The sequence below is a fragment of the Ascaphus truei genome, chromosome 19 (genome assembly GCF_040206685.1).
Source record: "Ascaphus truei isolate aAscTru1 chromosome 19, aAscTru1.hap1, whole genome shotgun sequence".
NCBI lineage: Eukaryota > Metazoa > Chordata > Amphibia > Anura > Ascaphidae > Ascaphus > Ascaphus truei.
In genome coordinates, this window is record NC_134501.1 from 25,152,950 (window position 1) to 25,177,762 (window position 24,813).

The 24,813-nt window shown below is 52.3% G+C and overlaps 1 protein-coding gene across 4 annotated transcripts in view; it reads left to right on the forward strand.

Annotated features, from left to right (window-relative positions):
* The first annotated feature begins 1,875 nt into the window (after positions 1-1,875).
* The window catches only part of RPGRIP1L (RPGRIP1 like), a 67,113-nt gene continuing 44,175 nt past the window's right edge, over positions 1,876-24,813 (forward strand). For 3 of the 4 annotated variants that reach the window (XR_012789157.1, XM_075576994.1, XM_075576996.1), the window contains exons 1-6: positions 1,876-2,012; positions 7,873-7,964; positions 8,979-9,123; positions 19,082-19,380; positions 23,279-23,384; positions 24,176-24,319. Coding sequence is in view for 3 of the 4 variants with exons in the window: in XM_075576994.1 (XP_075433109.1) it covers positions 7,880-7,964; positions 8,979-9,123; positions 19,082-19,380; positions 23,279-23,384; positions 24,176-24,319 (779 nt within the window). In the remaining variant the exon portion in view is untranslated. The remainder of the gene's footprint in view (positions 2,013-7,872; positions 7,965-8,978; positions 9,124-19,081; positions 19,381-23,278; positions 23,385-24,175; positions 24,320-24,813) is intronic. The other variant, XM_075576995.1, reaches the window with a different exon arrangement.

Below are 24,813 nucleotides of genomic sequence, written 5' to 3' on the forward strand. Positions count from 1 at the left end.
CGAATATGGGCCCATTCCCTCCGGCTCCGACCTCTTTATGGGCAGATTGTGGGATACAGAATTCTGTAATCACACAGGACAATATTCACATCCTATCACTCGAGGGCAGTCTCTCACACTCACTAGAGGAGAGGGCAGTCTCTCACACTCAGAGGAGAGGGCAGTCTCACACTCATTACAGAGGGCAGTCTCTCACACTCACTAGAGGATAGGGCAGTCTCACCCTCATTAGAGGAGAGGGCAGTCTCTCACACTCATTAGAGGAGAGGGCAGTCTCTCACACTCACTAGAGGATAGGGCAGTCTCTCACACTCACTAGAGGATAGGGCAGTCTCTCACACTCACTAGAGGAGAGGGCAGTCTCTCACACTCACTAGAGGAGAGGGCAGTCTCACACTCACTAGAGGAGAGGGCAGTCTCACACTCATTAGAGGAGAGGGCAGTCTCTCACTCATTAGAGGAGAGGGCAGTCTCTCACACTCATTAGAGGAGAGGTCAGTCTCTCACACTCATTAGAGGAGAGGGCAGTCTCTCACACTCATTAGAGGAGAGGGCAGTCTCTCACACTCATTAGAGGAGAGGGCAGTCTCTCACACTCATTAGAGGAGAGGGCAGTCTCTCACACTCATTAGAGGAGAGAGCAGTCTCTCACACTCATTAGAGGAGAGGGCAGTCTCTCACACTCATTAGAGGAGAGGGCAGTCTCTCACACTCATTAGAGGAGAAGGCAACACTCACTAGAGGATAGGGAGTCTCACACTCATTAGAGGAGAGGGCAGTCTCTCACACTCACTAGAGAGGGCAGTCTCACACACTCACTAGAGGAGAGGGCAGTCTCACACACTCACTAGAGAGGGCAGTCTCTCACACTCACTAGAGGAGAGGGCAGTCTCTCACACTCACTAGAGGAGAGGGCAGTCTCTCACACTCACTAGAGAGGGCAGTCTCTCACACTCACTAGAAGAGAGGGCAGTCTCTCACACTCACTAGAGGATAGGGCAGTCTCTCACACTCACTAGAGGATAGGGCAGTCTCTCACTCACTAGAGGATAGGGCAGTCTCTCACACTCACTAGAGGAGAGGGCAGTCTCTCACACTCACTAGAGGAGAGGGCAGTCTCACACTCACTAGAGGAGAGGGCAGTCTCACACTCACTAGAGGAGAGGGCAGTCTCTCACTCATTAGAGGAGAGGGCAGTCTCTCACACTCATTAGAGGAGAGGGCAGTCTCTCACACTCATTAGAGGAGAGGGCAGTCTCTCACACTCATTAGAGGAGAGGGCAGTCTCTCACACTCATTAGAGGAGAGGGCAGTCTCTCACACTCACTAGAGAGGGCAGTCTCACACACTCACTAGAGGAGAGGGCAGTCTCACACACTCACTAGAGGAGAGGGCAGTCTCTCACACTCACTAGAGGAGAGGGCAGTCTCTCACACTCACTAGAGGAGAGGGCAGTCTCTCACACTCACTAGAGGAGAGGGCAGTTTCTCACACTCAATAGAGGAGAGGGCAGTCTCACACTCACTAGAGGAGAGGGCAGTTTCTCACACTCACTAGAGGAGAGGGCAGGCTGTTTCTCTCCCTCATTTCCTACATATTAATATTATTCCGGCCGCATTATATGGCACCCCAACCCATATCCATCCCATCTCATCCTATACCTTGGCTTCCTTCTCCCCCTCATGCACACTGCGCTTCATCGTTGTCTTGCCACCCGAGCAAAGTATACTGGGTCTTGTAGTTTCACTTTAGACTACCCTCCTGCTATCGTGGGGAAAAAGAACTACAACTCCCGGCAGAGGAGCGGCGGCCGGGCATGAAGTCAGTGCCCGGCTTCCTGGCCATTCGCAGGAACTACATATCCCGGCATGCGAAGGCTCCAATGCACCGGAAGTGACGCGCCGGGGCCTCGGTGGCTAGCAACCGTTGCTGGGAAGCGCGGAGTGAGGACGCTGCGGGGCAGGAGGAGAAGGCCTCGGGGTGCCTGGGTGAGAGACCACCCGGGGAGGGAGGTAATAACGCGCATAGCGAAGGGTAATAATGCGGGGAGGGGGCTAATAACGCAGGAAGCAGGGGGTAATAACACGCAGATTGGGGGGGTGGTAATAACACGCAGAGTGGGGGGGGGGGTGGTAATAACACGCAGAGTGGGGGGGGGGGGGGGTGGTAATAACACGCAGATTGGGGGGGGGGGTGGTAATAACACGCAGATTGGGGGGGGGGGGGGTGGTAATAACACGCAGATTGGGGGGGGTGGTAATAACACACAGATTGGGGGGGGTGGTAATAACACGCAGATTGGGGGGGTGGTAATAACACGCAGATTGGGGGGGGTAATAACACACAGATTGGGGGGGTAATAACGCAGATTGTAGGTTGGGGGGGTTATAACACGCAGATTGGGGGGGTAATAACACGCAGAGTGGGGGGGTAATAACACGCAGAGTGGGGGGGTAATAACACGCAGAGTGGGGGGGTAATAACACGCAGAGTGGGGGGTAATAACACGCAGAGTGGGGGGGTAATAACACGCAGAGTGGGGGGGGTAATAACACGCAGAGTGGGGGGGGTAATAACACGCAGAGTGGGGGGGGGTAATAACACGCAGAGTGGGGGGGGGGTAATAACACGCAGAGTGGGGGGGGGGTAATAACACGCAGAGTGGGGGGGGTAATAACACGCAGAGTGGGGGGGGGGGGGGTAATAACACGCAGAGTGGGGTGGGGGTAATAACACGCAGAGTGGGGGGGGGTAATAACCCGCAGAGTGGGGGGGGGTAATAACCCGCAGAGTGGGGGGGGGGGTAATAACGCGCGGAGCGGGGGGGGTAATAACGCGCGGAGCGGGGGGGGTAATAACGCGCGGAGCGGGGGGGGTAATAACGCGCGGAGCGGGGGGGTAATAACGCGCGGAGCGGGGGGGTAATAACGCGCGGAGCGGGGGGGTAATAACGCGCGGAGCGGGGGGGTAATAACGCGCGGAGCGGGGGGGGTAATAACGCGCGGAGCGGGGGGGGTAATAACGCGCGGAGCGGGGGGGTAATAACGCGCGGAGCGGGGGGGGTAATAACGCGCGGAGCGGGGGGGTAATAACGCGCGGAGCGGGGGGTAATAACGCGCGGAGCGGGGGGGTAATAACGCGCGGAGCGGGGGGGGTAATAACGCGCGGAGCGGGGGGGGGTAATAACGCGCGGAGCGGGGGGGGTAATAACGCGCGGAGCGGGGGGGGTAATAACGCGCGGAGCGGGGGGGGTAATAACGCGCGGAGCGGGGGGGTAATAACGCGCGGAGCGGGGGGGTAATAACGCGCGGAGCGGGGGGGGTAATAACGCGCGGAGCGGGGGGGTAATAACGCGCGGAGCGGGGGGGGTAATAACGCGCGGAGCGGGGGGGTAATAACGCGCGGAGCGGGGGGGGTAATAACGCGCGGAGCGGGGGGGTAATAACGCGCGGAGCGGGGGGGGTAATAACGCGCGGAGCGGGGGGGTAATAACGCGCGGAGCGGGGGGGGGTAATAACGCGCGGAGCGGGGGGGGGTAATAACACGCGGAGCGGGGGGGTAATAACGCGCGGAGCGGGGGGGGTAATAACGCGCGGAGCGGGGGGGGTAATAACGCGCGGAGCGGGGGTAGTAACGCGCGGAGCGGGGGGTAATAACGCGCGGAGCGGGGGGTAATAACGCGCGGAGCGGGGGGGGGGAATAACGCGCGGGGGGGGTAATAACGCGCGGAGCGGGGGGGGGAATAACGCGCGGAGCGGGGGTAATAACGCGCGGAGCGGGGGTGGTAACGCGCGGAGCGGGGGGGTAATAACGCGCGGAGCGGGGGGGGGTAATAACGCGCGGAGCGGGGGTAATAACGCGCGGAGCGGGGGTGGTAACGCGCGGAGCGGGGGGGTAATAACGCGCGGAGCGGGGGGGTAATAACGCGCGGAGCGGGGGGGGTAATAACGCGCGGGGGGGGGGGGAATAACGCGCGGGGGGGGAATAACGCGCGGAGGGGGGAATAACGCTCCATGCGCGGAGCGGGGGGGGGTAATAACGCGCGGGGGGGGGTAATAACGCGCGGAGCGGGGGGTAATAACGCGCGGAGCGGGGGGGTAATAACGCGCGGAGCGGGGGGGTAATAACGCGCGGAGCGGGGGGGTAATAACGCGCGGAGCGGGGGGTAATAACGAGCGGAGCGGGGGGGTAATAACGAGCGGAGCGGGGGGGTAATAACGAGCGGAGCGGGGGGTTAATAACGAGCGGAGCGGGGGGGTAATAACGAGCGGAGCGGGGGGGTAATAATACGCAGAGTGGCGGGGGGTAATAAAACGCAGAGTGGGGGGGTAATAACGCGCAGGGCAAAGGGTAATAATGGGAGGGGGGGTAATAATGCGGGAAGTGGGGGAGTAACAACGCGCGGAGCGAGGGGGGTAATAATGTGCGGAGCGAGGGGGTAATAATGTGCGGAGCGGGGGGTAATAACGCAGGGGGCAAGGTGTAATAACATGCAGGGCAAAGGGTAATAGTGGGAGAGGGTAATAACGCGTGGAGCGAGGGGGGGGTAATAACGCGTGGAGCGAGGGGGGGGGTAATAACGCGTGGAGCGAGGGGGGGGTAATAACGCATGGAGCGAGGGGGGGGGTAATAACGTGTGGAGCGGGGGGGGTAATAACGCGTGGAGCGAGGGGGGGGGTAATAACGCGTGGAGCGGGGGGGTAATAACGCGTGGAGCGGGGGGGTTAATAACGTGTGGAGCGGGGGGGGTAATAACGCGTGGAGCGAGGGCGGGGTAATAACGCGTGGAGCGGGGGGGTAATAACGCGTGGAGCGGGGGGGGTAATAACGCGTGGAGCGGGGGGGGGTAATAACGCGTGGAGCGGGGGGGTAATAACGCGTGGAGCGGGGGGGTAATAACGCGCGGAGCGGGGGGGGTAATAACGCGCGGAGCGGGGGGGTAATAACGCGCTGAGCGGGGGGGTAATAACGCGCTGAGCGGGGGGGTAATAACGCGCGGAGCGGGGGGGGGTAATAACGCGCGGAGCGGGGGGTAATAACGCGCGGAGCGGGGGGGTAATAACGCGCGGAGCGGGGGGGGTAATAACGCGCGGAGCGGGGGGGGTAATAACGCGCGGAGCGGGGGGGGTAATAACGCGCGGAGCGGGGGGGGTAATAACGCGCGGAGCGGGGGGGGTAATAACGCGCGGAGCGGGGGGGGTAATAACGCGCGGAGCGGGGGGGGTAATAACGCGCGGAGCGGGGGGGTAATAACGCGCGGAGCGGGGGGGTAATAACGCGCGGAGCGGGGGGGTAATAACGCGCGGAGCGGGGGGGGTAATAACGCGCGGAGCGGGGGGGGTAATAACGCGCGGAGCGGGGGGGTAATAACGCGCGGAGCGGGGGGGGTAATAACGCGCGGAGCGGGGGGGTAATAACGCGCGGAGCGGGGGGGGTAATAACGCGCGGAGCGGGGGGGTAATAACGCGCGGAGCGGGGGGGGGGTAATAACGCGCGGAGCGGGGGGGGGTAATAACACGCGGAGCGGGGGGGTAATAACGCGCGGAGCGGGGGGGGTAATAACGCGCGGAGCGGGGGGGGTAATAACGCGCGGAGCGGGGGTAGTAACGCGCGGAGCGGGGGGTAATAACGCGCGGAGCGGGGGGTAATAACGCGCGGAGCGGGGGGGGGGAATAACGCGCGGGGGGGGTAATAACGCGCGGAGCGGGGGGGGGAATAACGCGCGGAGCGGGGGTAATAACGCGCGGAGCGGGGGTGGTAACGCGCGGAGCGGGGGGGTAATAACGCGCGGAGCGGGGGGGGTAATAACGCGCGGAGCGGGGGTAATAACGCGCGGAGCGGGGGTGGTAACGCGCGGAGCGGGGGGGTAATAACGCGCGGAGCGGGGGGGTAATAACGCGCGGAGCGGGGGGGGTAATAACGCGCGGGGGGGGGGGGAATAACGCGCGGGGGGGGAATAACGCGCGGAGGGGGGAATAACGCTCCATGCGCGGAGCGGGGGGGGGTAATAACGCGCGGGGGGGGGTAATAACGCGCGGAGCGGGGGGTAATAACGCGCGGAGCGGGGGGGTAATAACGCGCGGAGCGGGGGGGTAATAACGCGCGGAGCGGGGGGGTAATAACGCGCGGAGCGGGGGGTAATAACGAGCGGAGCGGGGGGGTAATAACGAGCGGAGCGGGGGGGTAATAACGAGCGGAGCGGGGGGTTAATAACGAGCGGAGCGGGGGGGTAATAACGAGCGGAGCGGGGGGGTAATAATACGCAGAGTGGCGGGGGGTAATAAAACGCAGAGTGGGGGGGTAATAACGCGCAGGGCAAAGGGTAATAATGGGAGGGGGGGTAATAATGCGGGAAGTGGGGGAGTAACAACGCGCGGAGCGAGGGGGGTAATAATGTGCGGAGCGAGGGGGTAATAATGTGCGGAGCGGGGGGTAATAACGCAGGGGGCAAGGTGTAATAACATGCAGGGCAAAGGGTAATAGTGGGAGAGGGTAATAACGCGTGGAGCGAGGGGGGGGTAATAACGCGTGGAGCGAGGGGGGGGTAATAACGCGTGGAGCGAGGGGGGGGTAATAACGCATGGAGCGAGGGGGGGGGTAATAACGTGTGGAGCGGGGGGGGTAATAACGCGTGGAGCGAGGGGGGGGGGTAATAACGCGTGGAGCGGGGGGGTAATAACGCGTGGAGCGGGGGGGTTAATAACGTGTGGAGCGGGGGGGGTAATAACGCGTGGAGCGAGGGCGGGGTAATAACGCGTGGAGCGGGGGGGTAATAACGCGTGGAGCGGGGGGGGTAATAACGCGTGGAGCGGGGGGGGGTAATAACGCGTGGAGCGGGGGGGTAATAACGCGTGGAGCGGGGGGGTAATAACGCGCGGAGCGGGGGGGGTAATAACGCGCGGAGCGGGGGGGTAATAACGCGCTGAGCGGGGGGGTAATAACGCGCTGAGCGGGGGGGTAATAACGCGCGGAGCGGGGGGGGGTAATAACGCGCGGAGCGGGGGGGGTAATAACGCGCAAAGGGGGGGGTAATAACGCGTGGAGCGGGGGGGTAATAACGTGCGGAGCGGGGGGGTAATAACGCGCGGAGCGGGGGGGTAATAACGCGCGGAGCGGGGGGGTAATAACGCTCCACGCGCGGAGCGGAGGGGGTAATAACGCGCGCAGCGGGGGGTAATAACGCGCGGAGCGGGGGGGGTAATAACGCGCGGAGCGGGGGGGGTAATAACGCGCGGAGCGGGGGGGGTAATAACGCGCGGATCGGGGGGTAATAACGCGCGGAGCGGGGGGGGGTAATAACGCGCGGAGCGGGGGGGGGTAATAACGCGCGGAGCGGGGGGGGTAATAACGCGCGGAGCGGGGGGGAATAACGCGCGGAGCGGGGGGGGGTAATAACGCGCGGAGCGGGGGTAATAACGCGCGGAGCGGGGGGGGTAATAACGCGCGGAGCGGGGGGGGGGTAATAACGCGCGGAGCGGGGGGGAATAACGCGCGGAGCGGTGGGGGAATAACGTGCGGTGGGGGAATAACGCTCCACGCGCGGAGCGGGGGGGTAATAAGGCGCGGAGCGGGGGGGTAATAACGCAGGGAGAGGGTAATAATGCGCAGAGCGAAGGGTAATAACGCGGGGGAAAAGAGGGTAGTAACGTGCTAGGGTGGGGGATACCACGTAGAGGAGGTGTATGGGCCAGTCTGGGGGATATCATCAACCTCCTGGGACCCAAATCTATGACATTAGGAGGGACGTCTGTTAGTGAGACTCTGCAAGTCACACGTCAGTAAGTAGTGACACGTCTGTACAAGTAGTAAAGAGAAATCACATTCATAACCTATTAGGCATGGTGATTTGTGGAAACTACTGTTTTCCCCCAGATTTGCGATGGCCGTTCCCAAAGATGAGACCGCAGCAGACCTGCCTGTGAAAGATGTGGGGCTGAGTTTGTCAGGAATTGGAGGGATACAAGGTCTGATCCGCTCTTCATTTGCTTTTGACTTGTTGTTCTGCTTTTATAATTGTGTGTGTGTGTGTGTGTGTGTGTGTGTGTGTGTGTGTGTGTGTGTGTGTGTGTGTGTGTGTGTGTGTGTGTGTGTGTGTGTGTGTGTGTGTGTGTGTGTGTGTGTTGCTACAATATCTCTGTTATTATAATGGGTATAAAGCTAAAAATGGGAGACGCTGTTCTAAATAAATAGCCATGGATGAGATTAGGGGACTGGTTCCCAACCTTTTTTCAATTGAGGCACCCCTAATCACAGTGCTCAGTTGCTGAGGCAACCCCACAACAGGACAGTCAGTGAAGGAAGACACAGGACAGAGACTGTCACAGAGAACAGGACAGAATAAATACACACAGCCTCACCTCTCTCCGCTCCATGCTGCTTCCTCCTTCCCTGCTTGGCCACACCCCCAGGCTCCTGACACCACCTCCTGATTGGCTGCATTACCCAGCAGCAGCCAATGAGGATGGAGGAAACTGCCCAACCCCCCAGCAGGTGCCCTGCTCTGCGAGATGGGGGTAATCCTGCAGCCCCAGGGCCGTGGAACCCCCTCATCCTCTCACGGAACCCCAGTGCAGGGCCGCGGCCCCTTCTCTCACGGAACCCCAGGGCAGGTCCACAGAACCCCGGGAACACTGAATTAGACCGTAATAGGGCGTAATGAAGGTCTATGTATGAAGAAATAGAAATGTGCCGTTTGACACACTGCATTATTTTATTTTCTATATCTATATTAATATCGGGTGTAAGCACCTCGCTAATTGAGGTTAACTCTACCTGAGGACTGAGGTTTTGTTGTCGAAGTAAGGGAGTTAAACTGATGCACAGACAGAAAAGATCCTACTTCTCAATAGAATCGTCATGACCCGCCCGCATTGACCCTCATTCGTACGCACTTTCCACCATTGTTCCTGTATCGTAACCGTTGCTATGTCCCTTCCAGCAGTGAGATTGTTTTCACACAGTCTCTGCTCTCTTGGCAGAATCCACATCTTCCCAAAATGTGAAGTCCCGGCAGGCCGTGTCCCGCATCAGCCGGCAGGAGCTGGAGGACCGCTACCTGCGCATCCATGATGACAACTTCCTGCTGAAGCAGCACGCACGGAAACAGGAGGATAAGATCAAGAGGTTAGAGCAGGGGGAAGAGTCTGTGCTTCATTTCTGTACTGCGAGGTTATTGTGATGGGGATACTTGGCAGGTTCAGAATTATATTATTGTCGTTTTTTTGTAAAGGGCCAACATATTCCGCAGCGCGGTACAATGGGGGATACAGAGATTTGGTCATTACATAACCAGAGTTACTTACAAATAAGGACAAACATACAGAAGGCAAAGACTTGCACACCCCCCCTCTTACCGTGTCTCTGGTGTCAAATGACGCCGCGGGTCATGTTACATCTGGCAACGTGGCGTCGTGTGATTCCGCTACGTCATTTGCCGCTGACGCGGCGTCTGAGACAAGGTAAGAGAACTTACAGAGGCCTCACACGGTCCCCCGGCATTTAATTGAAATGCTTTGGGGAAGAGCGCAGGGACTCTGTAAGTGCCGCGCTCCCCCAGTTTGCGCATCCCTGGTCTAGATCAGGGGAGGCCAACTCCAGTCGTCAAGGACCAAAAACAGGTCAGGTTTTCATGATATTCCTGCTTCAGCACAGGTGGCTCAATCAGTGGCTCAGTCGAAGACTGGAACAGAAACAAAAAAGAAGCGCATGGAGGGACACTATTAGTAAAAATATGTTACTTTATGTAAAAAATACACTTAACAACACATATAAAAATGTGTTCCAATCATCCTAGTAGGACTCTAATGTTAACTTGAACCTCGGTTCCAGACGATATTCGGGGCATTCCCATCCGCACAAGGGGGAAAGAGAGAGAGGAACACAAGGTCTAGAGAGAGTCCTATTCCCTTACATGGAAACCCGCAGATCAGCTGTGGAAGCCGGTCTCGGTGTCTTTGCTAGGGCGGCGTTGACTCCAGATGTCCAGCATCTTGCGTCATATGTCACGGAACTCCAACTCAATACCTCAACGCGTTTCATGTCTTTGACGCTTCATCGGGGAGTCATTGGCTCCCGGATTGGCTGTATTTATGCCAATCCATAATGAAGCCTAAACAGATAGGATGGGTATCCTTCCGCTATTCAAACTCAACTAAAACAATTACATAAAATATACCATAAACAAACAACAATAACATGTAGTTTCATACCACATACATTTAAACAAATAATTAATATATCTATATCCATTTATCTATAAGAAAAATATATAAAGTAATTATATAATAAAAAATGACACATCTATCTCTGATTCAAACCGTTCTATCATAGCTGCAACTTATCCACAAGTGCATACTATTAATCAACAGGGGTCATCAGAATTGTTGGAAGTATTGATCATTTCCAATTTTAATAACCAATATACTATCATCACACTTCCAACATAATAGCAGACTTATAGTATACAAAACTAATTTTATCACACATATCATTCCTAGTAACTAATTAGGCTAGAGAAATCTAATCTAATAGTTATTGGTAACAGATCATTATAATTCTGTTCCATATGTTGCCCTTTATACTATGAGAAGAATACAGTTATGAACGACATAACCAATGTTCCCACACTTCTACATTATATATTAAATAGAGGGATAATTGTATACCCATATCACAAGGGATCCCTCCATATATACCATATGATCCAATAATTATAGAATCTCGGCCAGTATTCAAAATTCCATTAATTATAAATTAATACAAAAGACATTATTATCAAATATTATTCCTTCATATAATGCACTGTAGAAAAATTATACTTACAATGATAGTTACATATTAGTAGTCAGGGATTATATCAGAAGAGTCCACTTGTTCTATATTATTGGAAAAGGGGTGCTAGTTCTGATAGCTCATTCAAACCATTTTGGAGGTTTGTAATGCAAAAATCCAGAACTGCTCCCTCTGCAATAATCACAGTTCTCTATTTCCCCTCCTAGGATCTTTAGGGATAACCTCTAAACCCCTAACGATAAAGTTCACATATTGGCCATCATAGCAGTCTAGAAAGTGTTGTGCCAAATTGTGGATTCTTTTGCCACTCTCCATATGGCGCTTAGCATTTCTGATCCCAGTAATATGCTCCCCTATTCTGATCTTAAGAGGACGAATTGTTTTACCAATATATGGCAAGTTACATGGGCATTTTGTTGCATAAACCACAAAGTTGGTTAAACAGTTGATGTAATGGTTAATTCTATACTCCTTCCATGTTTTGCCATGACATAGTATTTTGTCCTTTGACGTATAGCTGCATACAGTGCACCTGCCACAGCAGTAATTGCCTACACGCTTCTCCAAAAAACCATCAGGGTTCCCATTCCTATTAGGCTTAGTCGAAGACTGGGCCACTGATTGAGCCCCCTGTGCTGAAGCAAGGGCCGATTGAGCCACCTGTGCTGAAGCAGGGATATCCTGAAAACCTGACCTGTTGGTGCCCTTGACTGAAGTTGGCTACCCCTGATCTAGAGGGAATAAAGGGCAATGTTGAAACGAAAACTACTTTCAGACACTTACCGGTGTAGATACCGGGTTTAAATCTCCCTTCTGGGTAAACAATATGGCCACCAAATCTTGCAGGCCAATAGGAAGTCGTATTGTCGGCAGTGCCGTCTTAACGCATGGGCACGCTGGGCAGTTGCCCGGGGGCCCCACGAGCTTAGGGGCCCCACGCTAATCTATGCACAGACCAGAATTTAACACTCATTTTCCGATCACCCGCCTCAACATTAAAATCTCCCGCTAACTCGGTAGAAGGAGAATAATTACGCCTTGTAGCGGAGAGTTGGCATGATGCATTCGCGAGAGAAATTTAGCTCTTGTCTATGTGCTGACAGGACGAATGTGACCAGACAAAGCCACCGATACAACGCTCTGGGGATGGGCAGAGCTGTGGTTTTGTGCAACACGGGCCAGTCACGCGCTGGACATCTTTTGTAACCGCTCCGCACGCGTGGCTCATATGAGCTGAACGATTTAACATGTTCTGCGCAGCAGAGTAATCTGTAAATAGAAGAGCAGCGACACAAAATAAATGCCAGATGGATATTGATCGTTATGAAGTGCTTTGTACGATGGCTTGATATACAAATAACAAAGTACAAGAAGTGAAAAGTAGAGCGTAATATGAGGCCTGCGAGACACTGAAAGCTTTGAGACCACATGCAATCTGCTTTCCATTGCTTTCTAATCTCGGTTTGCACTTCACACCAAAGGTGGAAATGCCCCAAATCCTTCTAACCCTCCTGTTTACGAGTGCGTTCCACAAAGTATTTTGAGATCACAGGCTCTGTCCCGTTGTGTCCTCGTCCTACACCTCTGACTGCTGACATGCAGCCTCATCATGTTAGGCGAGGCATGCGGTAACAATGAAACCTCCAGTACATATGGACTAAATATGTGTCCTTACACTTACCATGCTTAAGGGAGCAACTGCCCGTGTTTATATTTAGGATTTCTTCACAGCACTGTACAAAGTAGGATGTCTGTTTTCACCTCTAGTTTTTTTTCCCTTGCGCCCTGATTTATTGAAACTGTCTATTATTCCTAAAGTAGCACCCCAAAACCTAAGTTAATATGGCTGCTAAGAACCTTATTTGAGAAAATGAAGATAACACATTTATTTTCCTTGTAGTCTGCATGGGAAAACAACTCCTGCTTCCTAGTGGGGTTGAGAATGGGAGAATAAACAGCAGGAGTTGCCATGTGAATACTCTAGTGCAGGCTTTGGGCCTTGTAAAATAAAAGCTAAAGTAAAAAAAAAACAGCTGGGAAGAAAAAATAAGGTTGGCAATGGACTTTATGAGCATGACACGGAGCTCACTTTCAAAATACTGTAGGTCGTATTGGGGGAAACTACGCCTTTAAACGATAAGCCTAAGGAAACTGTTATTTGTCAGTGCTATAAAGCAGATTGCTACCCAGTGGTTTCAATTATCTTCAAAGGGCCATTCACAGGCAGTAATAGTTCTATCAAAATCTGCAAAGCATTATTCAACTAGGAGCTTCAACCGTACACTTCTTTCTTTCTTTTTTTTCGCTGACTTTTCACATTTCTTTTCATCTTCGTGTTAATTGGAGAGGAGTGAATTCGTGGTTACATGCGGGCTACAGTATTTTAAAGAAAATATAGCCCTAGTGTAACGCTTGCTTGAGTGCCCGCAGACCTGGCCAGTCCCCAGTACTGAGGTGGGTAAGGGTATAACACGCACCCACAGCAGTGAGGGCGTGCCCGGAGTGTGGTAAGATGCGTTGCCGGGTCTGGTGAGAAAGGGTTAGCCTGATACTTGCTGCGTCCGGGGCGCCAGAGGTCCGAAGGTAGAGATCCGAAAGTTGTAGGTCAAGGGCAGGAGAGAGCAGCGTAGTGAGGTCCAAAGCCGAGTCCAAGGAGTAGCGAGGTACACGAAGTCTAACGAGAGCCGAGATCAAACCCAAGGGTATCAAACGAGGGCAGGGACTGGAGCAAGAGCTGCAATACTAAAGAGAGCCAGGCATAGACCTCCGTACTACAAGAGCCACAGGGAAACTATGCAGAGCGAGGAAGGAGAGGGCAGACTGGGGTTATATATGTGGGAGAACCAATGGGAGCAAGAGGTGGAGCCGGGGGCTTGCCTGAGCGGAGCCAGGGATAGGCTTAGATGCCTTGTGTGGTGTTCCCTAGTGGGAATAGCCTCCAGCTGATGGGAGGTGGAGCCCAGGCTGCAGGAGGAGTGTAGAAGAGGACGGGTGCGTGCGTGCCCTGTAACACTCCCGCGTGCGCGCCCCGGCAGTGTGTGGGCAGAGGCGGCGTGTGCCGCGGAGGACCGGAGCGGCGCCCGCCCGGAGCTGGTAAGGAGCCGTCGGGGAGGGGACTTGGGACGTGCGGCAGTACTGGGAGCCGGGGTGACGGGGACCCGCTGTAAGGCGCGTGTCCCCCGATCCCTTACAGTACCCCCCACCCCTTTGAGGATCGGACTCTGAACGATCCTCCCAAGGTTTATGAGGAAATTTCCGATGAAATTGCTTAAGTAAAGCTGGGGCATGAATGTGATGACAAGGTACTCAAGAACGTTCCTCCGGATCATATCTCTTCCAATGAACGAGGAATTGAAGTTTGCCCCTGGAAAGTCGTGAATCGAGAATGGGATAGGATAGATGTGATGCATCCAAATTGGTCAGAATTCCTCCATAACATGTGTAAATAATACTGGATGACAGTAGAAAGTCCATGAATGATATGGCAATTTGTCAGGTACGGGCTACGTATCTAGTGGGGTCCACTTGACCTCCACAACCAAAACACCATATAGGTCCCACCTAGTAACCAATATGAGATAAACAGAGGCACTGGTAACCATATAAATATATGTAGGGGCACTGTGGCCCTTTACCTTAGTGCTTGCAGGACTTCTAGACATCCAGGGCGTGCAGTTCATCCAGGTAAGTAGCCAGCAAGAAGAGAAGTGGTGATGTGTAGCACAGCCTCAGATTCCAGCTCCCAGTGAGACCGGAAAGAATAACAAGGTGAACACTCCAATGAGCAACAGGTCAGGTTTATTGCAGGGTGGTGCAGCAACAGGACAACAGAGCAACACGAACGCACCTACGCGTTTCGTGCACTCGGCACTTTATCAAGTGATAAATAGTGATAAGTAGGTGCGTTCGTGTTGCTCTGTTGTCCTGTTGCTGCACCACCCTGCAATAAACCTGACCTGTTGCTCATTGGAGTGTTCACCTTGTTATTCTTTCCGGTCTCACTGGGAGCTGGAACCTGAGGCTGTGCTATACATCACCACTTCTCTTCTTGGTGAATCGAGAATGGACTGGACTTCAAATTCTTGTTGCCCCTGTATCACCACTGGGTTGGGTCAATGAGGGCGGTCCGGAAAATGTACATTCTGAGAAAAGGGTTTCAGGAGGGAAACGTGGAACACTGTGGGTATCCTCATGGTGGGAGGTAGCAAAAGCCGATACGCTACCGGTTTGATCCATTCGAGGACCTTGAAGGGACCCAGGAATCTGGGCGCCAGCTTCTGAGAAGGAGATTTAAGTTTGATATTCTTAGCGGAAAGCCAGACTCTGTCCCCAGGTTTATACTCCGGTGCTACCTGGCGTCGCCGATCCGTTTGGGCCTTCTGTTTTCGGACGGCCCCTTGCAAGGCTTTTTGGATCCTCTTCCAGGAGTCTTGTAAATTAGAGACTTGAATATCTGCTGGACCGGAGCGGGTAAGGAGCCGGCGGGGAGGGGGCCTGGGACGTGCGGCAGTACTGGGAGCCGGGGTCCCGCTGTAAGGTGCGTGTCCCCCGATCCCTTACACCTAGGTTTAAATATATATATATATATATATATATATATATACACACACACACACACACACACACACACACACACGTTTAGTAAAGCGAAAGTGACCTGAAATTATTAGGGAGGCAGCCGTCTTCAGTTTGGGGTGTAATCTCAATGTCGGGGACGGTGTTATGGATTCCTTGTAGTAACAAAGGAGGGAGAATGAGTAGGGTATGATGCCTTTTATTGGACCAGCAAGTTGTTGATATGCTTTCCGACCTCTCAGGGTCCTTCATTGGGTATGGTAGAAATACACAGAATATTATATACAGTGTTATATACAGAGGGATATCTGGTTGCAATGGATGTTGAGAGGAAGGGGGAAATAAGATAAGGTAGAAACAGGTCGCCTGGTGTGAAAATGAACTGTTGGGACATAAAAGGCTTTTCTCTAGTGAAATGGAAAAGCGGCCTAGACAGTAAGGGGACGTGAGGAGGGAGCGGGATGGGACAAGACAGTGTATGTGTAAATATCTATCTATGTGTAAACCCACTATAACTATTTAAAATGTCTGGTTATCTATATAAAAGAATGTTACCAGGGAATAAGGCATGCATACACACATATGTGCTTGCAGATATATATATATATACTAGCTGAGAGACCCGGCGTTGCCCGGGATGTAATTTTGGGGGGCGGACGACAGGGTTGGGCTTCCCCCGGGTGACTGGGTGACTGACTGAATGGGTGGGTGACTGGGTGAGTGACTGAATGGCTGGGTGACTGGGTGACTGACTGAATGGGTGGGTGACTGAGTGGGTGGGTGACTGAGTGAGTGGGTGGGTGACTGAGTGAGTGGGTGGGTGACTGAGTGAGTGGGTGACTGGGTGAAAGTGGGTGACTGGGTGAAAGTGACTGGGTGTGTGGGTGACTGGGTGTGTGGGTGACTGGGTGGGTGGGTGACTGGGTGGGTGGGTGTGTGGTTGACTGAGTGAGTGTGTGGGTGACTGAGTGAGTGTGTGGGTGACTGAGTGAGTGTGTGGGTGACTAAGTGAGCGGGTGGGTGACTAAGTGAGCGGGTGGGTGACTGAGTGAGCGGGTGGGTGAGTGAGTGGGTGGGTGGGTGACTAGGTGGGTGGGTGGGTGACTGAGTGAGTGGGTGGGTGGGTGGGTGACTGAGTGCGTGGGTTGGTGGGTGGGTGAGTGAGTGGGTGGGTGAGTGGGTGACTGGGTGAAAGTGACTGGGTGGATGTGTGGGTGACTGGGTGGGTGACTGGGTGACAGTGCGTGGGTGGGAGACGGTGGGTGACTTATCTTGACCCCGTGGCATCTGGCTGGGGCAGGAGGTGAGTTCGGGAAGCTGGCGGGGGGGGCAAGAGTGGCAGGAGGCCCGCGCCGTGCTTACCCTCCGTCTGGGAGTCGGTGCACGTGAGGAGGAGGCCCGCTCCGCGCTTCCCCTCCGTCCGGGAGCCGGCGCACGTGAGGGAGTGCAGGAGGCCCGGGCCGCGCTGCGCTTTTCCTCGTTGTGAGCGAGGGGGGAGGAGCCTGGAGTTTGCTGCTGAGCAGGAGGGCCGTGCTTCCCCTCTCCGGGAGCGGCGCACGGTGAGGGTGATGGTGCGACTGGGGATGTTGCGGAGCGTGGGGATTTGGGTGAGGTGGGGAGGGGGGAGAGAGTGAGGGGCACCGGGAGAGGAGGGGCACCGCGAGAGGAGGGGGGGGGGGGGTGTGGAAGGTGAGCTGCGGTCCAACTGACGGGGGAGAGTGAGGCCAAGCAACAGAGTGTGTGTGTGTGTGTGTGTGTGTGTCGTCACTCCGCCTCAGGCCAATGAGAGGTGTGGGGGCGGGCGGCCCAAGGGACCAATGAGATTTCCCCTAGGGACACAGGAAGATGCAGACAGGCATACAGTGCTTTCACAAATATATAATATATATATATATACAGAAACACACATAACACACAGTTAGATATAGATATATCTATCTATAGAAAATAGGAAGTCCGCAGCACTCTCAATAGAAAAAAGGTAATTTATTTTAAATAAATCATCAGGCAGTCAACATGCTCCAGAGCAACGTACGTTTCAGACCACAAGGTCTTTTCTCAAGCTCTGTACTCTAAATGAAGCAGGGACAGAATATATAGGAGAGACACACATACAAACGGCGCCAAAACCTGATTGTTTAAACCTAAATCAGCTGATTACTCTTAACTAATTGCCACAATGCTACTGCTGAGCATGCGCATTTATGGTAAGTTAACACACACTGCATCTATTGCCTAGATCGCACGGAGCAAAGAAAATGAGTAAATGTACTTACTCCATATAAATACCGGGGTGTACACTTCGCTTGAGGGTGCTATCTACAGCTCCCCTCCGACCGCCAATCGTATAAGTAGTGGTGCGGGGAGACCCGCTGGCGTCCCTGACACCCTGCGTTGCCAAGCGTAGCATCGCGCATGCGCAAGGCTCCAATGCTAATTGGTGGGGCGGTGGGACTAAGGGCAGTGACATGACATACTGCCTATGTATACAAACATTGAGTGGTGCAAAGGCAACCACATATACCAACTCACTAGGACTGCTAGCCTCACAATGGACCTTCCACCCCACACCTAAGTCACCCTCACTCCATCCACTGTGTGTCCTCAATGTACTAACGAAGTACCTAAATGCCTGAATAAAAAATGTCCTGCCAATGGAGGCAGACATCAGTTAAAGGAAGATATACTTACAGACATCATTAAATCATTCTATACAAATGAGTATTTAAATTGTAGAGGGGAAAAGGGGAATGGGACAAAGAACAAAAGGGAAGGACAAACAGGGCAAGGTGAATAAAAGAGGAAAGTATAAATAAGCAGTAATAATTACCTATAACCAAGAAAGTCAAAATCATACAACCATAACAAATAGTCCAATCCAGGAGAGGTGTGTACGTGTGTATGTTACACCCCCCGCTTGTATGCACACTAGTACATGTACATACTAATCCTTCTGGGTCTTGCGTCTGCATCAGCACTCTCTGTCTCAGCGTTAACGGGGTGCAAATAAAGCCCCTCTGGAAGTAAAGAGGTTAGTAAAAGATTTATAGTAAATAACAATTTAAAGAAGAGGTTATTTTTAAAATTGACCTTTTTTTTGTTTCCCAATAAGAGTATGTTTGTTTGCAAGTATACAAAGTAGTAGGACTTCCTACTAACACTTGTTGGGAGAAAATGAAATGTTGGTGTCTGGGAATCGAGTGGTGTAAGCCATGCTTGGCATAGCTGTATACAGCAGTATGTTAATATGCAGGGATTACGGCACTGTGAAACAGTTTCCCAAGCGAGATACCAAGCAGAGCTCTACTCACAAGTTTATTAGTGCAGTCTCTTCCATTTATTACAGAGCAGTGAAGAATGCAAAGTTTCGTGGGCCGCGCAGACCGTTTCATGGGGGGGGGGGGGGGCGCGGACCGTTTCATGGGGGGGGGGGGGCGCGGACCGTTTCATCGGGGGGGCTGCGTGGACCGTTTCATCAGGCCTCAATTGTTACATTCTTCACTGCTCTTTAACAAACGGAAGAGACTGCACTAAAACTTGTGAGTAGAGCTCTGCTTGGTATCTCACTCGGGAAGCTTCTGTTTTATTGTTTTTTCATTATGTCTTGTGCTGGCCACACATCCAGAGCTTTTTCCCCATCTACTTTGTTTTCCCCAACATTTTTCTGGGTATTAGGGCACCAGCCATGACCTGCTGCTGACTTCTTTACCTTCAGGATGGCCACAAAGTTAATACGGCTGGTGAAGGATAAGAAGAAGTCTGAGCAGGGGGCAGGTGTCCTGCGGCGGTCGGGGAGGGACGTGGAGCTGGAGGAGATGATCGAGCAGCTGCAGGAGAACGTGCGGGAGCTGGAGAAGCAAAACGAGGTTCTGCAGAACCGGCTGATAGCGGCCAAGCAGCAGCTCCAGGCTCAGGGCCACCGTCACACGCCATACAACTACGTCCAGTCTCGCATAAACTCCGGCCTGCGCAAAGTGAGCGAAGCTGTGCTGGCGCAGGAGAGCGTCCGGAGGGGTGAGCGGATTTCCATACTGGGAATTTCCCATCTGCGTGCTTTACCTCTTTGTTTCTTTACAGATTGGACGATGTAGTAGTTCAATATGGTGAGCACTAGGGGCGAGCACCCAAATTCTCTACATATGAAGTAGATCTACAGGGATTTGTCCAAACCTATAATCTAGCAGACGCATGTTTGATAGTAGAGCTCAAAGAGAAAAAAATATTGTGTATTATTGTTACGCACAAAAGAAAAAAGCTGTGTAGGACATTTGGTCTCGGCCATTTTTCCGCAACCAAGTCGCCGCTGGCGTTTATCCGCCACTCACCTCGCCGCAGGGCTATCTCGCCGCCAGCCGTTTCACCACCAAGGTAAGCCCCTAACCTTACCCTTTACCGTGAAAAACCCTAATACTAACGCTGTCCCCTTTACCCTAAACCCCTTACCCTAATTACCTAACTCCTTATCCTTAACACCCTAACCGCTAAAGCCCCCTTAAGTTAACTTCCCTTATCGGTGAAACGGTCGGTGGCGGAGCGGCTTGGGTGAAAGGTCCCTTGGCGCCCAAACGCCGGTGCCCATGTGGTCGCGACCAAGTGTCTGATTCCGAGAAAAAAGACTCGGGTGAGAAGATGCACTCGCAAAGCTTATTCTTGACCATAGCATTCAGTATACAAGGTTCAAACTTCTTCCGTCCTCCAGCAGTTCCTTGTTTGGAACCTCATATATACACAGATAAAAACCGCAAGAAGAGAAACTGGAATAGTGCAGTCTGTTTACTGTATATAATTATAATAAAAGTGATTCACTCTCAAACATTAGAAGGCAAAAACATTTTTTAACCAATGACACAAGGTGGCACTGGGAATGAATCCCCGAACGCTGGGTCTCCTTCGTCCTTGAGCTCTGACGTCAGTGGAAGTTACGTCCCCACGGGGTCCTCCCGGAAATCGCCAAGTGCACCTCCTTGTTTTCCCAATGCGTTTCGCCAGAGTCTTCCTCAGTGTTTTCTTAAGTTAAGACTTGCAAGGTGGAAGCTTTCCTGATGATGATAGGAAGGTTGTTCCAGAGTCTGGGCTCTTCTGCTGAGAATGCTTTTTTTGGTTGGTCTAAGTAGTCTGGTTGACTAATATTAAGTGATGCGTCTGAGTAGTATGTTGGTGCTTGGCCGTGTGCGACTGTTTAGATTGTAGAGAGGACTTTGAACTCCGTTCTCTGTTTAATTGGTAGCCACTGAAGTTCTCTCAGAGTTCTACTGATGTGGTTGTATTTACGCAGGTTTCTGATTTGTAGATGTATTTTGAATTGCCTGAAAACGGTTGATCTGGCTGTATGGCAGGCCAAGATAGAGTGAGTTGCTCTTGTCAATGCTGGAGGTGATCAGGGTGTAGGGGACCTTCTGCACGTTGTCGTCTTCCCTAAGAAGAGGTGGTGCAGGGAGGATGTGACTGTCTGGCTTCTTAATCGCACAATGGAAGAAAGTCAGCGGTGCTGGTCAGGCTTTTCACGGTCTTGAGTGGCCTTGGATTTGGAGCCCATTCATGCATACACTTTGGGTTATTTCGCTTAAGAAGGAGGCTTATCAGTCTTAGGCCTGGTCAGATATCCCTGCAACAGTTTTCAGACTGTGTAATAGGACGCCATGGTCAACCATTTTGAAGGCAGCCAAAAGGTCCAACAGGATGAGAATTTACAGAGAGGCTCTGTCCATACAAGTTGGCACTTATCTTGGCAGTATGGCTGCTGTGACATCTTATGAAGCTTGATGGATTTCTGTCCAGAATTTGTTTTCTATGTGGGATCGTAGTTGGAGCACTAATAACTTTTTAAGAGGAATGGAGGTTGGAGACTGATCTGATGTGTACCGTAGTGTCAAACTTTTGAGAATTGGTCTTCCTTTTATCAATTGATTGGTTGATAACCCTGAGGTTGATACTGCAGAATAGAAGAAGCAGAGGTCCCAAAATGGGGCCGTCGCGCCCATAATGGCCCGTGCCTCCAGGGGGTACTTAACGTGCCTTCCTTTCCTTCCCCCCACCACGAGGCTTGGTGGATTTGCGCGCGAATCAACAAGGGGAGGGGCTAATGGGGCGGGCTATTTAAACCCTGCGCTCGCAAAAGCTACTCACTGACTCTGTTTTCCCACCCACCCATCCCATTGAGAATGTAATGTTGTGTTGTGTATAACCATATTTTATGAATCTGTTAGCAGATCCATCGTTACAGCTTTGGCGGAACGCGGAACTGTCAGGCCAGTCATCGTAGGGACACCGTGAATTCCCGAAATGGGGCTCCACCCGATGCGGATGGGCCGCCAGGTAACGGTTCCCCTGAAAAGATTGTGCGGGCTGGAGGCGCCGACGCAGGCGGTCGGTCGCTGTACCCCTGGCACCAATCTTAGGCAGCTGGGCTCTATCCTATGCGGGTAGGCCCAGGCGGCTCTGATAAGGGGGACCTAGGGGCCGTGGAGAGTGTCTCTCGCGGTGGAGAGTGTCTCTCCCAGTAACGGTAGACGGGGGCCGTGGAGAGTGTCTCTCGCGGCGGAGAGTGTCTCTCCTGGTGGACGGTAGATTAGGGCGGGGGGAGTAGGGCTCCCCTCGCCGGAAGATACCGAGAATAGGGATGACAAAGGACTAAGATTATGGCTGACAGTTATTTGCAGGTATTGTTAAAACAATAAAGCTGTGACCATTTTTACTTCCACAAAACTGTGTCGTCTCAGTTTGTTAGGGGGGTGTAAGTAAACCACGCAGTAGGCACACTAGGCCGTTAATATATTCTGAGGCTTAGCCAGTGGTTCAGGTCACATGTTGATGTCATTTAGTTCCCCATGTAAGATGTTGGAGAACTCATGTCGTTCCCCATGTAAGATGTTGGTGAACTCATGTCGCTGGGTGTGCAATCCAAGCCTGGGTTACTCCTATTGATCCGCTTCAGGCCCTCTTTGATATCCTTGTGTGGAATCGTTGATTGAACTGTTTATTGAGCTCCTATTGTTGCTTCTGGTTAATTCCGGAGGCAGCTAAGATTGGTCAGAATGTCTATCTTTTATTGGCGTTGTTATCTTCAACTTGTATCTTTGTTTCCAGGTCGGGTAACTTGGCAAGCATGACTTACTCGTTGTATGAACTTGAGTGGCTCTGGAAGTCCTTTGTAATGCCTCAGCAAGGTTTAGGTAGTCCTCTCATGCGTCGTAAAGGTTTATTTTTTTCCAGGTGCTGTCTGGTTTTCTGTTTTGGGTCTCTGGGCTAGTAGATCATTAGTGATCAAGCTGTTATGGTTTCTCTTGTTGTTGCATGGTTATAAGGAAACAATGGTGCCTACCGCATTTCTAACCCAGTAGTTGTAAGTTTCAGAAAGTGAAGAAACATCAGTGTTGGTTGCTGGTGATTAGCACGAGACAGCTTTACTGAAAAAGACCCTATAATATAACGGTTTTGTAAATCAAACATATCAGGAAATAAAAAACAGCTAGGACTTCGATTGTAAGCTCTTCGGGGCAAGGACTCCTTTTCCTATGGTTACTTTTATGTCTAAAGCGCTTATTCCCATTATGTGTTATATTATAATGTCGCGTGTATTACTGCTTTGACGTGCTGTGTACATAGATGGTGTTATATAAATAAAGATATACATAAGAATATTTACATTTACAAAAGAGGGGCCGAGTAAGTGGTCAGGCAATGTGTGCAGGAAGTGAAGTGGTTAAAATAAAATAAACTGACCCTTTAGACTTGAAGTAAAAGCAAAGTTATGTTTAGCTCCGAGCAATAGTTTTCTAACAACTGCTGATTCATAATTGGAGACATTACAGCAACGTTTATTAAAAGCTAATTGAGTAAACATGTAAACACTTAGAACCGTGCCCGCCATGTGCTAACAAGTGACGCTTCCTCTTGTCTCCTGTTATTTCAGGAATGCGGATACAGGATCCTGAGATGATGTCCAGATCGACTCAAGCAGTTCTCCCGCGATACGGGCACAGTTTGCTAGAAGAGGCGAGGGCAGAGATGAGAAGCCTGTATGTACCTGCGGAGGGTGGGGCCTTCTTGCCCCTTGTGCATGTGTATATTCCAGGCCCATGTGGAAGCAAAGGGGTTAAGCATATGAAATCCCACCTATGGCTAGTGTTTTGCGTGCACCAAAAAGCTTAGAAGGAGGAACCGCAAGCGCTGTGATATTTTGGGTTGATCATCTTTGGAGCGAGAAGTAACCCTCAATCATAGATTTAGAGCCATTTTTACCAAGCAGTCTTCTGCCACAAGGAACTTTGTAGCCTATTCAAGTTAATGGGGTGGAAGGCATCTTCCAGCGCCAGAAGGCATCTTCTGGCAGAAGATTGCTTTGTAAATATGGACCATGCTTCATGGAATAGGTTAGTGACCCATTTAGGTTTTCGCTCTGTCACAGGCGTACATGACCTGTGGCCCATCCTGTTTGTCCTTTCAACCACATAGGGACCGTGGGACAGAAAGTAGAGATCTGTCCTTTCAAAGGGAGCTACATTCACAAAAAAGGGGGAGACGGACTTGGGGATTATAGTCTTTCCACTGACACGAGGCCCATAGTAGCAAGCAGGCAGAAGGAACCTCTTGCACCTTAATGTGTTCCATCTCATTGAGTCTGTCCCTTCCACCGAAGATTACAGTAACACCGAAACAGGACCTAGTACCCATTGTACCCCTTTCTGTCCCACCTTAAGATACCCTAGTAGCACACATGGAAATGACTAGCCTCTCAGAATCTCTGATGCTCTTACATTAGGCAGAGCCGGGTTTGATGGATGGTAAAGCTGACGTTTTCTGTCCGCAGAGAAAACGTGGTGGAGTCCCAGCGGAGTCACATCGAGGAACTGGAGCGTTCATCAGATATCCTCCGGGGTGAGCTGCAAAGGAAGGAGAAGGAGTACGAGGCATCGTTCCTAGAGCTCAGAGAGCAGCAGGCTACAGGCCAAAGGTACGAGGCAGATCTGCTGTCGGTGATCTATGAATGATAAAGTAATAAGGCTCAGTGCTGCAGTCATTCTCTTACTCACCAAGCCACTTGGGCTTCCATAGAACGGGGTACGCATTACTGCAGGGAATAAGGTCATATAGTGTGTGATAAGGCCACGGAAACTTCCAACAGTGGCGAGTGCATGAGATTTCCGGGTAATCCCAGCATAGGGCATTGTTACATCTGTACACGTCTTGGAGCAAAAAGATCTTTTACATGTTAATTTATATAAGAAGAAGAAACAGCCTGATAACTAGACACAGAATGTAATCTGTCCTAGTCTAATATTCACGCCAGTTTCTGCTCTACAATTCTGCACGTCGGAAGGGACAGGAGGACGGTGCGCTGACCATAGGAGGGACAGGAGGACGGTGCGCTGGCCATAGTAGGGACAGGAGGACGGTGCGCTGACCATAGGAGGGATAGGAGGACAGTGCGCTGACCGTAGGAGGGAC